Source organism: Argiope bruennichi, chromosome 9 (assembly GCF_947563725.1).
Source record: "Argiope bruennichi chromosome 9, qqArgBrue1.1, whole genome shotgun sequence".
Lineage (NCBI taxonomy): Eukaryota > Metazoa > Arthropoda > Arachnida > Araneae > Araneidae > Argiope > Argiope bruennichi.
The window spans coordinates 88537897-88554960 of NC_079159.1; the positions used below are offsets into that span (position 1 = coordinate 88537897).

A 17064-nucleotide genomic window follows, 5' to 3' on the forward strand; every position below is an offset into this window, starting at 1 on the left:
GTCCACTGATATGTAAGTACGTTAAATTCGTGAGGACCATTTTCCTTCCAGCAAAGTGTTAAAAAAGGTTATCACGATTTTCCTTTCAGTAAAGTGTTAAAGGATTATCGGCTCTGATGTCTCCCGTCTTATCTGTCTATATTTAAAATATTGAGACGTCTATTTTTAAATAGACTTAATGCAGCTTTCAAAGCTGAACACTAATCCAATTGATAAGTCAATTGGATTATTGCAATATGAAATTGGGAATAAATCTTAAAGTCTTTCGTAAAATCATTTAATACCTGAACAAAGATAATTCGTAACATTTGTGGTAAAAAAAAACAATATATTAAAGTTTTAATGTAAGAATACATGAGCTTCTACATAAATGAAAAATGTTTCACTGTTACTCCTTTAATCGATTAAAGATTTGAATTCATTTCTCTTTAATAGTATTCTTCCCAAAAGAAAATAAATAAATTTGCTTTGTAATAAAGTACTTTCAGATGATTTCTGTAAAGTTTTACACTCTGTTTATTTTGTAATGAAATAAAATTCTATATATTTAATTTCTTGTATATTATTTTTCTAAATTGAAAGGATTTCTTGTATATTTATTACTTTCATAATCAAATATTTCTGAGAGTATAAAATGGTTAGCAAACCGAAATTAATTGAAATTTCAAAGCTTGTTTATCAGAAATGCCTAGTATGTTTGTTCTATTAAACTGAAGTAAAAATCTAAAACACTAGAAAGCTGTACTTACTAAGTCATAAACATACAAATCCTTTAAATGTATGAGATTGCAAACAAAATGATGTCGTTTGCATGTTTTACGTCAAACATGCTGCCTCATTTTAATTTTGGAATCCGACATTCCTCTTGCTAAAATTACTCTAATGCTTTATTAATACTTTAAAAATATTTATTTTATTAACCCACTTTCTATCTGTTCTGTTAGATACTAATTGTGTAATCAATTTTAAACTAACTTCCCGATGATCTAGAGATTTGAAACTTTAAATATAATTCAGAACTGGATGATAATGCAATATTAATTCCCTTTCTTGTCTATCTGTTTGTTTGTCTGTTCGGTACAAATTTTGCAAATGAATAAAAACCTTCCCTACCATCAGATAACTCAATTCCAAGTCTTAGCTCATCCTAAAATTAATTTAAAATGGTTTGTAGTTTCGCACATATAAGATTAAAAGGCAAAAAATATTCATTTAAATAAAAAAATAAATATACCACATTTGTAAAACTGTCTAAAAAAATAAAAATATCTTTTTCCTAGCCCCATGCAGTTTCATAGTCTCAAGCAGATGATCCTGAAAATTTATGATTGTGAATTTTTAAAACTCAAAATCACAAATGTTCAAGCAGTCTGTATGAAATTAGGAATCTTTATAGGATTAGAAGAAATTAATTCTTCAATTTAATTACTATTTTTATATCATTAGATAAGTTTTGGAGCAGAATAACCTCAGAAAAGCCGATTTCTCAGAAAATTTGTAACTAATTAAAACAACTAAATTCGTTTATTTAATTATTAATTTTTGCTTTTATCTATCATCTACTATTTGCTTTCTAAATTACATTGTTAAAGTTCTTACGAATACCATCAGGAAAACGCTCGTATTACGAAGATATCAGCATTATTAAAACGAGACTTTTAAGTACTCTTGGAGTAAAAGGGACTCGAGAACTACTATTGAGAATGTCATACTAATGTTTTACCTATTTTTTTGTTGTTGCTGTTGTTGTTGGCATCATTTCTTTTTTTTTCCGATATGAAGCAATACTTACAAATTTAAATTTTCTTCAAATAGCCGAAATAATAAAATTAAAATTATTTTGTAATCTTAAGAATAATTTTTAAGGAACTAAACTTAATAGAATTATTCAAAAAAATAAATTCAAAAAAATTATCAAATAATTAATTAATTAATTAATTTACAAAATTAAAAGTTGAAGAAATTTAAAAGTACCAATTAATATATTCAAACAATGGCATCAAGTTACCTTAAAATCATCAAATGAATATAATTATGTCTATCATTTAACTATCTGTTGTTTGGGATTAAGTACATATCTTTAAAATATGTACTTGATTACTTGATACCAAAATTACCTCATAGTGAAATAATTTACAGGTCAACATGAAACGTCTCCATTCATGAAATTATTAAAGAATGCACCTGAAGAGAACAAAATGATTGAATGATTTTTTTTCAGATCCCTGTGGTAGCAGATATTCCAGGCGTCGGTCAAAATTTGAGAGATCACCTTAATGTACCCCTTTATTTTCACCTGGACGCTCCTGTGAGTACCACGACCGCCAAAGTCCGGACCCCTTCGGAGATCTGGAAATATGGAACGAAAGGAAAAGGTGAGGGAAATATGAAAAACGCATAAATTTTAATAAGCAATTGTGATGAGTAAATTTTTCTATCAATTATACAGGTGGCAGTAGCCTCCAAGAGCGGATATAACATATTATATATTAGGTACCTGAGAAACATATTGGCAGAAATTAAAAGCAGCTACGTACAGTATTAGGAATTTCTCAAAATTTAATCATCGCCAGAATGATAGGAAACCGAGTTACGACTTCACTATTGGAAGTAGTGTTGATTTTTTGAGGGTGACTCTGTGCTAAAATTTTGGTGTATTAGTGTAATTTTGTAAAAAGTGGCTAGAATCTTTTTCTTTTTGTTAGTTTAGTTATTATTAGTTATATTTTAATATCAGATTTCGATCTATTTTCTTCAATAAGATAAATATTTGCAACATCCGTTCACTTTGAAATGCCTTTGCAAAAAGAACACCAAAAGCAAGAATGTAGAATAAAACTTGTGATTAATGCTTTTCTGTATTTGAAATAATAAGGGGAAAAACAGTCATCCAATCTCAACCATTAATCCAACTTCGCCAATTTTTGTTTCACATAGAAGTTTATGACATTTTGACATGCTTTAAGAGATCATGAGTTTTCTGACATCGGTTACTCCAACATCCATTTTTGAGAGATGGAATAAAATAATTTAGACAGATTCTTGAGCATCAACAACTGACTCGATCTTTCCAATATATTAAAACTAATTAGGAAAACCAAAAACAGTCCTACAGCTCTAGTCACTGGTCCGATTTCATCAGTTTTTATTTCATACGAAAGCCCCTGATCTCTAGTTACGCCATTAATATTAGTTTACTTCTACCATTATCTATTCTCAAGAAATATAACAATCTAAACCTTTGACAAAAATTTTATTTTTTATTTAATTCTATGCTTTGCAATATGCTTGACAGTAAACATACCTAGAATGCTGTACGTTTATTGTCAAGTATAATTTTATTATTATTTGCTTTTCCTTTTTATTCAGTAAGATGTAGCTCATTAAAGTTGGTTTCCATGACTAAATTAATACTATTAATATGGTGACGGCTGTTCTCGTAACGTGGCTAGTAAATATTATGTGCTATCTTTCGGTATTAGATTTTAATATTGGTGGAATTTCGATATATTAATTTTTTCGTCATTATACCTTTCAAAGTTTTTGAAAAAAAGAATCAAAAACCACGAGCTGGAACGTTAAAAAAATAAGATCTTGAAATTCCATTTTCCTTTTTCTCCGCCTATAAAAACGATAAACTATTAGCATCAAGAAAATTTAAAATTAGATTCGTTATTTTTTTCATTTATCTAAAGTAATCCTTTTTCTTTGCAGGTTATTTAGCTAATAGCGGAATTGAGGTCGTCGTCAGACTTCCAGTGCCGGGAGATAATTCATCTCATTCGAAGATGTACTTCATGCTCTTCAATCTTGGAAGTGTTAATGGAGATCTCTTTTCCTCTATAGCTAATTTCAAGAATGACGTTAGTATCTGCTCTGATGATTCTTTAGGAATTTTTACAATTAAATTTGCTTTCTAGAAGCTGGTTATGAAAATTCAGTTTGCACCAAGTTTTTTCAATTTATAAATAGTAAGCAAGTTCTCACCTCCTTTTTGGGTACGATAATGGCAGTGCTGCTCTTTGGATCCTTTCCGATGACGGATCGTTCCTCTTTATTAGGGATCATAATTCTCCTACCAAATGGCCTGCAGAATTATTGGATAATCGACGTTTAGACAGCTCGGAAGTGAGAACTAAAGTTGAGTCATTGACCATCATCGGCTATAGCGCAATTCCACCGGCTGGAGGTATTCCCTCCATGAAAGTGGAGTTAAATGATCCCAGCAGCCTTAATGTACCCACTGAGTAAAGCAAGAATCAACCACCATATCAGAAGCTTTTTATCTTCATATCTGAGAGGAATCTTAGGTGCTATTTAAGCATATCCCAGACATCTGTAAGAGGGGTAGGCGGATTACTTACTCATAATGGAGGCTATTTTCTTTTTACCGAGAGCCCTGTAGAGTTGGAGTAATTCTGTAAGGAATATATCTTTCGTAACTTATTGATGATTTAACACATAGGAGGTGGATATCTCGAATACGAGGATGGGGAGTAATTGCATAAAGAAGCGAGCTTCTAATTTCTTTAGCAATATATAAATGAAATGAAATGAAATGGATATAGTTCCACGCCCAATGGTGGAATTTATTTAAGAGTTCCACGCATAAGGCATTCTTAAGATTGACGCATCCATTTTTTTCCTATAAGTCGTGATAAAATATCATATAAGTAACTGGCAACATAATGTACAGTGAAGTAGTTGGCGAGTATTCCCAATTCGAGCCAATGTATTCGGAAATAATTTGCATAATTTTTCTAAAAGTCGGAGAGAAATCGAAGTTATGAGTGCAGTACCCAATTGCTATCAATGTACATAGTGCAAATCGCTTCTCCCCATTTTGTCATTAATGATTTATCCTACCTAAATTGGACGCGTACATCGGGTGCGTAGGTCTCAAATCTTGTATCATTATCTTGATTCACTCTAGTCATCCCGCTTTGTCCAATTACTTTAATGACAATTCAGGATTTCTGCAGGGATTACCAACTAATTTCAAATTGAAGAGACAATTTTTAGTAAATAGGGACAGTCAAAATGCTCCTTTATTTACCCCTTTTCATTCCCTTGGTAGTTCCACTTAGCACAATACATCCAACAGTACTTTTAGAATATCTTTAAGATATTGCCTGGCATTCAGAAAATCGAATACATCAACACCTGTCTTGTACTAGTCAAGTTACAAAAAAGAAGGCTTTGATTTACCCAAACATGAAATTTAATACCTAAGAATAAAACAAACAAACATAAAACATATATGAAGGATAGAATTAATAATCAATAGAATGTTTCTTTTATATCAGCAACATAATTATGGCTATTAAAAACACTTTTTTATTTTTCCATTTAATTCTGACATTAAAATTTCATTTTGTATACCAACTGTATTAAATTTCAGTTAACTGTGAAGAAATTCTACAAATATCCTTTTGGAAAAACAGAAAAGAAAATTCTTTCTTGATAATTCACTAAAAGATAAGGCTTATGGTTCTTTAATAATGTTGATAATGTAATCCAAATCAACCAATCATCAAGTAGTTCTTGTTTGATGCCGCAGTTAGACGTCGCTTAAAATAATCAAATTCAAAGTTTCATGACTCGGTTAATTTTAGTTTCGAAGCCAAAAGTTTTTTTTTCCTTTAAAATATTATTGTGTCAAGATTATTTTGCTAAACATAACTAATTAGACCGGGGGGTGGGATTTTATAAAAAATTTTGGTTTCAAAGTTTTCTTCCTACAATGCATTTATTGACTTTGAAAAATTGGCTGCTGGGTCATGTTTGAAATGAATCCATGTATATTCCTATTTTATGAATAACATCGAATTTTCCGCAGACATTTCAAGAAACCTTTCCCGGTTCTACAAACGACTCCAAAGAAGGCTTCATCATCTTGGCATCTTGCACACAACCCCTCAGCAAAGGAGAGGTTCTCTTGGCTTCGGCGAATCCCATGAAGGCACCCATCATTGACCCCAATTACTTGAGTAGAGAAGAAGATGTGAAATGCCTCATCAAAGGTACTGAAAAATATTTCTGAATTTTTTTTAGAAAGTCGTTGTTGCATAGAAATGTGTTGATACAAATTATAATTCTGTGCATAAAAGATAGGGAATATCAATGCAGACTTATATTCATATAGGAAAGCCCAACCGGAAACCACTCGTTAAAAATAGACTGCATTCATTTTGCAAATATTCCCCAGGTGAATCTGACAATACATTACAAATAAAATTAAATCGGTTAAACAATATTAGTTTCCCCAATATTCTCTATCCAAGATTCTCAAACTTGAGCTGGTACTGTTTTCTCTATAATAATTCAAACTTAAAGCATGCTTGAATACAATGAAGAGACTTACGACTGTAAAGTACGACTGTTATATTCAATATTTCGATCGATATATATCGAACTCATTCAGAAAAAAAAAAACAGCTTGAATGGTCTACCCGGAAGTTATCTTGTATTCCCCCTCCCTAAAAATGTTATCTTTCCTCTACCACACATAAAAATGTTGAACTTTAGGCAAGGCAATGAAAACCACAAGTGCCTCAGATTTTTATTTTCAGATTCCCATACATGAGTTTTTCTGCATACATAATTTAGATCTTGTTTATTTCGTCATTGTGTTAACCTCTGAATGTGACTTGTTTGAAATGAAGCTTTGAAATAAAATTTCAAAATTTTTGCATGTTTAATCTTTTTTTTCTAGCGTTGCATCTTGCTCACAGATCCTTGAAATGAAAATAAAACATGAAATATGTTACTGTAAAATCAATCAGCAAAATGGATACTGCACAAATTTAACTATTTATCCGAAAGGTGAAAGCTGGAAATAGAAATACCTTGGCATACATAGAGCTGCTTCTCCATTAACGTAGCAGCACTTCATGCAATTATATCAAAAATGTATTATTTTTTTTTACAATATATATCGCCCAAACTTCGATACTGGATCTTCGTTAATCACATGGATTTAAGCATTATTTTTTTAAATGTTTTACAAGCGCAATACAGATACGAAAACTTATTAACCCTCAGGTGAAATCTCAAATCGTAGGGATATCGATCGGTCTGTCCCCCTCTTCTCCTCTCTGTAGCTAAGAATCGCTCGAAAATTCAGATAATTAGAAGAGGGGAGAATGAAAGGGGATTTGTGAAAAGGGAAACATGGTGGAAAATTGGGTTTAGACTGCTAAGCTAGCCAGCCTATTCTTAAATATAGAGGAATTCAGAAATTAGCAAATACTTACTATACAATATTTAGATACATTTTTTTTATGGATTGTTATTTTAGTTCTTCAAAGAAAATTGTTCTCGTAACCGAAAAGAAAACTGAATTCATTTTTAAATCAACACATCTGTCTTACTTAGACCGAGATCAATTAAGCATGCATTAAACCCGTCCATTTAATATTGCCAAAATGCAAAGAAGCAAAAATCATAAAATTTGATTTTGAATGTAATCATTTTTTTATAATAGTGTTTAATCCCTTACTGCATACTCTATCAAATTTGATGCATAATTTTTATTTTCATGTGTATATGAAAAAGACAAATTTTTTTTCAAATTAAAGATTTTTAGATTTTTTTTAAACAAAAATTTTAATGGATTGTCTTTTTATAGCAAAAAGACCCTACTGATCAAAGTGCGCTAAGAAATTTAGAATACATTTTAGAATAAAAAGGAAATGTTTTAGTAAAAATTTATTTAAATGTTTTTTTTTTGGGGGGGGTCCATTTTTTATTGTTAAATGTGAATTTTTCATGACAAAAACAGTTTTCATTTTGAAATTCTTAAAAAATCGTGCAATGAAAGAATAAAAGAGAATTCTTCAAATATCTTTCGCGGCATTGCTCGTTTTCGAGTTAACTACAAGACAAGGCACTTATTTGTCCAATCATCTTTTTTTTCTTCCGTAATCCTTTTAGCTCTTAAAAGTCTGATTTAAAAAGAAAAGAAAAAACGTTTAAAAAAGTTTTTTTTTTAACTTTTATTTCTTGAATAAATCGTAGGAGAAAAATCATATCTTCTGTTAAGTATTATTTGTGACTAAGAAGTAGATCAGTGTTGCCGAACGATCAGAAGTTCATCGCCTGGAACCCAATATCGTCAAACTACAACACTAGATTCATTTTCGAAAAAAAATGTGTTAATAGTGACAAATCAGATCTTCAATATTTTATTTTTCAAATAGTAACTTTTAATTTTACAATGCAGAATAAAATATAGTATTCTCAGTCGTACGAAAAACACAAAAAGACTATACATTCATAAGTGAGAAACATAATCTTTTTTTGTTGTTGTTATTGCTCATAAGCTCTTTTGCTACCATGTACATATTGTAAATTGATTTAATAACATTTTCAGTATGTATCATATTTCCAACTATAAGAATTGCTCATCTTCATCTTTTCTTCAATCTTATTATCATCGTCATATTTTAGAAGGCCTGCGTCCCTGGCCTAGGGGTAGTGCGTCTTCTCCGTGATCTGGGCGTTCCGGGTTCGAGTCCTGGTTCTGGCATAATTGTTCTTTACCTTGTATTCAATCTGTGAGGTTGTGAAAGAGCCCTCCTGTATAAAGGGCTTGAGCAAGCGAGTGTGCTAGTGTATCTTCGTATGAACTAGAATTCAGATTTCTGTCCTTGTTTGCTCAGGGGCCTTTAGCCTCAGAAGCTACTGCACAAAAAAACTCGGCTTGAATCGCTGATTTCGTCAGCGGGTTTGTCTAATGTCAAGTGCCATAAGTTACAACTTATTTTAGAAGAAAAAATTAGGTATGCTGACATAAATGTAACATTCGACATTCAATGGTTAATTTTTAAATAATGAGGATAAAAAGCATTTCTGTATAACAAATTGTATTTAAATCAGTTCTGCATTATAAATAATGAACTTTTCATAACCCACCATACAATCAGCATTGAAGACTGCAGCCCGGCTGGGTTCAACAAAACCCATGAGAAAACTTGGAGCTCGCCTTCACCTACCTGGATATGGACACTGCTCTAATTACAGCCAAAGTCTGGAGAATGACAAATTCCTCGAATGCTGGCTGCGGACGTCGGCTATCACTGCCTACCACCCCGTCGGAACTTGTGCTATGGGGCCCGATGACGATCCTATGGCTGTCCTTGACTTGAAACTTAAGTAATTTGGCTTGGTGTGGATTGTTTTTCAAAGTTCAGAATGTTTTTATTTAATATTCTTATATATTTAAGAAATATGAGATAAGATTTTCCCAAACTGAGATTATTTGTAAAGACTACTTAATTAACTAGACGATTTAAAAATAGAATGATTTATTTTGCAAAGTGATTCATGAAAAAAAAATTAGAACTATTTTCAAACATTAACTGAATTATATATTGAATCTTTTATAACAAAAAAAATAAAAAATAAGTCTGTTTCATTGTTTTGGTGCTAGTGAAAGAACCCATCTTGACATTTATTTTAACTTACGTTTAAAACTTAATTTAAAAACATAAATTGTAAATGGTAATGCTGTTACCAGTATTTTTGGATTTTAGAGGTCGAAACACAAGGTATATTCTCCGGGTAATAAAGATTCCATCTAATCACGAACTTCATATTCTTATGTCAGAATTTTGTGATCCCATCTGGCATGGGAAAAAAACTGTCCTAACATAGTTGAGATTTATATATAATAAGAAAAGTTTAATTTTATCTAGGAATCTTTATAACAATTAAAAAATTCGTTATTTGTAATATTTTAAACCCTTTTTTAAATATGAAGCCAACCTTCAAGAAAAATAACTTTTTTTAAATACAAATAAAAGCCACTGTAGCTGTGTATGTTCTACATATTTTCCCAAGTAGCTGCTTCGAATTTAAACAAATCTTGCATACTTATAAATTAAGACAAGAGAAAGAATATTGTCAATTTTGAAAAGTGCAAAGATTAATTAAGTATTCGTCTATTAATTAGAAATTAATCGAAATTTTGCCATATTTCCCAGTAATTATAGAATATATTATTTCAAAATAAATATTTTTATAGCTTCTTAAAATTAAAATTTTTGCATTTTCAGTGATATCACTTTAATTTCCGGACAGGTTACCTTTCAATTTTTAATATTTCTTCAAAATTTAATGTATAATTAAATAGATTCAGACTATCTTAAAAATTCAGAAAAAGTTTGGCATTATATCGCGATAATTTCCGAAAATATTATCCCACACAAACTATTTTTACAACATATTTAGAAGCAAATAATTAATTTTTCAGCAATATAATTTCATTTCTTCATGATTTGTTTCCCTTATTTTAATAATTTTTTAAAAAATAATTTTATATACAATTTGTAACAGTATTTTTACTGTTGAAAAACAATAATACGTATGAAGGAATGCTACCATAATACATTAACAATTGTGGAAGAACGCTAAAAGAAATTTAAAAGCAGACGATTAAATATTTATAAAAGGGTTAATTAATTCATTTAGTTTATTTTGATGTTCTTCATTAACTGTACAATTATTAATAATTGTTCTATTCTAGTTGATAATTTTAATCATATTAATAGGAAAGATTAAATAGCTCAATAATTTAATTTTTTCGTAACAATATAATTTATAATTTGTATAAACTGTATTTCAAACTGTTTATTAGAACCTTTCTAATACTATATTCGTATGTATGAGCAAGATTTGAAGTACAAAACAAATATTAATAATTCATAGACAAAAATCAACTATGTATTGTTTCAAAAATCGTTTGGTTCAAATGATATACTCACTTTAAATGAGCTATAAAGTAATACTTTGCGTATTACTTTTTATGCAAAACTAGTTTTTACATTAAAAATACCTGACATGAAAATAATTTAATCCTGGGCAATGCCGAGTATATCAGCTAATTTAACTTAAAACTTCTTTCAAAATTATAACTCTAACCATCTTATTTCTCGTTTTCAGGGTACGTGGTATAAAGAACTTAAGAGTAGCGGATAGTTCTTCATTTCCTCATCTGACTTCAGGAAATCCACATGCCGTCGTCTTGATGATCGCCGAACGCGCCGCCGATTTCATCCTGGAAGACATAAAAAAAGAGAATGCGAAAAAAAAAATTCAACATGAAAGTCATTGATTGATTCATCCATTCCACACTCTCACCAAAAAGGATTTTAATTTTTCTACAATATCCTTTTCGTGACATTCCCTCTTTTACTCAATGAAATATTGCTGCATCTTTATTGAAAGTATACAAAATTATCATTCCCATGCCGATCTATTATCATTTGTATGCCAAAAGAGCAAAACTCAGATGTTTTTTTTTTACTTTGTATTCCAAGATATCAATAAAAAATCATATATAAAAGGAAGGATTTGTTATTTTCTCTTTCAGTGGTGTTCTGATTATGCGATGATTCATTCTATATCATGACTTATTCTACATTACTTTTGTAATACCTACTTTTCGTTTAATTTTGGCCAAAAATGGTGAATTTTTTACAAATATAATTTCAACAATTATGCTTATTTGTTTTATTGTTATTATTTGCTTATTGTTATTTGTTAGTACACATTTGAACCATATGAACAATTAATAACAATCGTTACAGCATCTTTAAGCAGTTTGACACTCAATTATTTTAGTCCGGGGAGAGGCAGTTTATATTCAAAAACAAAAAAGGTTAAGCAAATGCTCAGGATCTGAGAATGCAATATATCTAAAATGAGGGGAAAAAATTATAAAATAACTAATTACTTTGAAGAAAAAGGATTTACAATGTTTATATTTCCCACACACACACGCACACGCGCGCGCACACACACACATAGAGAGAGAGAGAGAGAGAGAGAAATTTCCCCCGAGTGAGTCACCATTATCAGAAGGGCCGCGGTGGCCTGGTGGTAAAGTCTCGGCTTATGAGCCGTAAGATTTCAGGTTCGAGACCCGATTTCACCGAAAACCGTCGTGTAAGGGGTCTGTTGCACGTTAAATCCGTCATGCCAAACGTCCTCCCGCTGGTGTGGTGTGGCGTGGAGAGGGGTGTGCCAGCTCAGGTATCGTCCCCGTCATCTGCCCGCTGTTCAAAATTACGAGGTCCGTCTCAAAATAGCCCTAGTGTAGCTTTACAAAGGGACGTTGATATAACTACACTAAACTAAACAATTACCAGAAATATATTCTTTCATACAAATCACAAATTCTAATTTGTGTGACTTCTAAAATATTTTATGAGATTCAGTGGAAAATTTCAAAATTTAGTTAGTTTTGACTTTTTTACACTCTTTTAATTATCTTAGCGTGTTCTTGTTTGTAAAGAAAGAATTTTGTAATGGATTTTTCATTCACATCCTTAGTATAATTATGAAGGAATTTTTAATAGGTATATGTAATTTTAGATTACCTTTTTTTTAATGTACAGTTAAATTACTTCATGTATATATGATGTTTCAAAACCTTATATATTAGCAAATACTTTCTTTAAAGTTATAGGAAATATTCGAGCATTTACCATATCACATGATATTCTAAGATCGGACATGAAAAGGATTTAATAAATTTCTTTATTTAAAAAAAATTAACTTTTTGATTCATTAAATTGAATTTTGAACATTTTCTGGACCTTATGAAACCACCAAGCCTGTCCCCTCCCTCATAACACATTAGCATTGTTCATTCGATTGAATGTATGACTTTTGATACATGTCAGTAACTTGAGAAAACAATTTCATTTATCAGACATATGAGGCTTTCTTTTATATGAACCAACTAGTCAAATTTGGCGACCAATTTATTCATCGGAATATCAGTTGTCATTAATATCAATTAAATCGCTTAAACATCATTTTATATCCAGCATACTGTGAAACTGTCAAACACTAAAAATGTCTTACTTCAAAAGTTAACCTTTTATTTTAAGCGTTTTTCTTTAAATTATCATGTCTGTAGTTAAAATGTAATTCCTCTATGCTAAAAATTTCACAGTATTATAGTTTCACTCTTTATGCATCTCATAAACAAAACAGATATAAACAAAGTACATCTTTAACCTTCAATTATGGAAAAAAAAATCAGTTGATAAAGCAATGAAAACTGGCCGTTATAGCTTGGTTGGTAGGGCGTTGGATTCGCGTCCCTTTGGTTGCGAGTTTGAACCCCGCCGGCCTAAGACTCTCCGTGTGTGTGTGGTGGCTGACGCGCGTATAAATCTGTCGTGGTCACAAAATCCTCCATGTCGAGAGTAATACCACTGAGGGTACTGAATCAGGGGTGATCGTTCTCTGATTCAGGTCTAAATTGCGATCTGTGGATGAGTGAATGAAGTCCGCCCCATAAAAAGGGTTTGACATGTGTGTAGCTAAATCGTTCCCTTGGCCCTAGATGGCACTACTGAAAAAACAAGAGACGTACCATTGGCTTAAAACCACAAATGACTTCTTAAAGTCAGTGACTTGTCTAGACAAGAGCTATTAGAAACAACAACAACATGAAAACAATTAGTATTTCAGTGCAACAACGTAAATATATTTCGCTGAGATTAGACAAAAAAAAAAAAAAAAAAAAATGCAGAAATTCAGCAAAAATTTGCACAAATATTAAATCAATTTCCTTAAAAAGACAATTTTGAAACATTGTAAAGTTCATTTTAGTGACAATAATCGGAAGTTTTTGAAGGAAAACTAGAAAATTCAGCTTAATTTTTAATTAATTAAAATTCTTATTAAAAAATTTAAAACTGTTCTAAGTTGCACATTCTCACTCTCCAAGCTGTATATGTGCCGAATTCGGTAACGTTAGGTTAAACAGTCTGACCTGTAGACCGCCTACATACACAAGCACACGTACATCTTTATTATTAGTAGAGATAGAGATAAATATAGGACGGCGTCTAGGGGTAAAGCGAATTTTTTGGGAAAAGGAAAATAATAATATCCGAATTAACAAACAATTAATTTATTAAGACTACACATAATTAAAACTAATATTTACACTATTTACAGAAAGGGGACAAGATTAAATTTGGAGCAAGATTCACCTGTATGGGGACGCCAAACATGGCTAAGCCTAAAAAGGCTACCTAAAGGGAGCATGTAAACCGTGTCCGACCTCACTCGTCCATCGCGCCTGAAAGAACAATCGATTCTTACTCCTTTAAGCGCCTACCAGCGCTCTGACATCACACGCATCACATGACATGATTGGTGTCGCCATCTCTTACAATTGAAACCAATTAAATATTTTAATTAATCACCATTCCTGAAACTCGTTTAGAGTCAATATCACTTCCTGCATAAATGCTTCCTCAAACTGCCTTTCAAAGAAAACCCCTTGTTACAAATATTACATACATATAATTTTCCTTTTCTATGACACAATAAATGCTTATTCAAATTACCCTTTTGAGAAAATTCTTTGTTGCGTAATTCACACGCATGAGGTTTTTCTTTTGTATGAGTCAATAAATATTTTTTTCAAGGTCCCTTTCTAGGAAAACCTTTGTTACATATATCACATGAAAAAGATTTTTCTTTTGTATGAACTAATAATTTAAGCCTGTCTTGTGAGAAAACCTTTTGTTGCTTATATTACATAGGTATGCTTTCTCTTCTGTGTGAGCAAGTGTACTCAAGTTGGACTTTCGAAAAAAAAAAAAAAAAAAAAAAACTCTGTTGCATTTATCATATATTACTATATTGAAGGTTGAATCTACGACTAATAGATTTACTGAATCTCCTTAGAATGTTCTTGATCAGACGTTGACTGGGCAGTTAGATATGGATTAGATTCAAATTTACTCACCTCAATCGGTATCGGTATATACTGCCTTTCTGAAGAAGGTTTCAAGAAAATTACCAATTATGTTACTGGGTAAGAACATTAAATAAGTTATGGAGATAAAATATATTGGTCTGATTATAGAGTTTAAGCTGTATTGGACGCAATATCTGGATTTTATTAAAGTTATTAAGGTGAGAAATAAGATATCCAGAAATAGTTATGCAACTTGAGAAATCAGATTGGAAATTTTAAAAGAATTATACCTCAGAGCCACTGAAAAACTTATTCTTTATTTTATATAAAGATAGTGTATATATGAAAAGAAGACTAATGCAGATACAAAAATAAACTTTACATTGCATCACTAATAATAATCTGTAATGGAACTTTAAGATTATCTCTCGATTGATTAAAAATTGTTAAAGCAAAATTTCAAAATGCAACACGATTGGGATATGTAAGATCTTTTAGAAGTAATTATGCATTCCTTCTTTACGTCAAACCCAAAAAGAGGAATGCTGGTGTGGAGACCTGTGGGATATACCATAGATAACCATATATGTTTCGTTTGAATTTAAAATTTTAGTGTATATTTCTTAAAGAGCAAATTTTCTCTCTCTCTCTAAAAAAAAGAACTAGCTCCAGTTTGAACTAATATTTCCTTCGACTGTTCTTCATAGAGAAACAAAGTCCTTAGGGAAGATAGGTCATCAATAATTCTGTGGTAAACCTGACACTTTGGCACAAGCAGACACAGCAGGAACGCTGTCGACCCTTTAAGCAGGTTAGCTTCATTGAGAATTATTATTAGAAGAAAAAAAATACATATAAAAGAAGAATTTGATGTAAAAAAAGGCATCGGAAATTAAAATACTTTATTCTAAGCTTTTGATATTGAATTAATTTTTCAATAACAATAACTAAACCATTTATGCTTATTTGCGAAACTATGGATATTTTGTTTGCACGGGTATATTGAGCGACATACTATTACATACTTGTATATATTATCTATTTGAATTTATTATGAATCTATTTGAATTATATTTACGTATTTTGTACTGATTATTATTTGTATTGATCCATGCATGCTTTCGAGGAGGAATAAAAATTTTGATGTATCGCTTATTTAAGGTTTTTCTTTAATATGCGTCAACAAATGATGCCTTAAGGATGTCGAGACTATGAGAAAATGTATTGATGCATATCATTTTTATAAGCTTTTTTTCATTAATATGAGTCAAAAAGTGCTACGTTAAGTTGAACTTCCGAGAAAACTGTTTGTTGCATGTAACAGAAGTATAGTTTTTCCTCTTCGTATCGATGAATAAATTCAATTTATTTTCAGATTTTTCTAAATATTTTATTACACATATCACAACATTTGACCCCTCTACCTCTAACCTCTATTCTCTATGAGACAACCTAGACCCTCTTCTTTCCTCAACATAGATCATCTTCTCTATGAGAACCTAACTAATTTAATTTTCTAAATGTATATTTTGTCACATTCATCATTACACGTATCAGTTTCTTGTATGTTCGGCAACAGTCAAACAATAAGAGTTTCAAAGGGGGGAAAATGAAATTTATACCACTATTATCTTCTAGAAATAAACTTCTTTTAAAAAGTATTATTTTTAGAAGTCTACAAATTAATCAACTTTTTCTGTTTTTATTTAACCTTATCTTCTATAAAATTGAGCATCATTTATAAAATCATCATTGTATTGAAATATTCATATAAACACCAACGACATATTTATTACAGAATAAATACAATGCGACAGATGGATAATCGCTTTGTTTACAAGTGTATTCATGAGATGATTTTCATACGATCATCATCAAGGTCATAAAATTCACACAAAATGGACGTATATTATATTCATGATCAGCTCAGTCCCAAGTACAGATGCTATATTAACATGGATTTTTAGGAGAATTATTATTTTTTTATCGAAATCATTACAAAGAAAATTTTGAGTTGAAATAACTATTTATTTCAGATTAGTTAAGACCAATACGATACCAATGCCCAGATCATTTTAATTTTTTCGCTACATGATTTTTCTAGTTATTGTCTCATGGAAGTTTAGAGAAGTACCAGCTCATGTCCTTGTTATTTGGCTACCCCATTAGTAATAGTAATTTTAAGAAAAAGGGTATAAATCTAAATATAGTGAACTAAATCGGAGCCACAGATATAAATGCTCTAATGTCTTTGCATCTTTTCCAGTACACCTACTAAATGAATCTCTTATCTTTACATTTAGAAATTAAAATAAGAATTTTACTAGATGGCA

At 30.8% G+C, this 17064-nt stretch overlaps 1 protein-coding gene across 1 annotated transcript in view; it reads left to right on the top strand.

Annotated features, from left to right (window-relative positions):
* Window positions 1-11315, top strand: part of LOC129984392 (alcohol dehydrogenase [acceptor]-like) — a 32070-nt gene extending 20755 nt beyond the window's left edge. Inside the window, exons 8-12 of the mRNA XM_056094271.1 lie at window positions 2222-2375; window positions 3715-3863; window positions 5840-6023; window positions 8928-9156; window positions 10945-11315. Of these exons, the coding sequence (XP_055950246.1) occupies window positions 2222-2375; window positions 3715-3863; window positions 5840-6023; window positions 8928-9156; window positions 10945-11116 (888 nt within the window). The 3' untranslated portion in view covers window positions 11117-11315. The remainder of the gene's footprint in view (window positions 1-2221; window positions 2376-3714; window positions 3864-5839; window positions 6024-8927; window positions 9157-10944) is intronic.
* Window positions 11316-17064: the final 5749 nt, after the last annotated feature.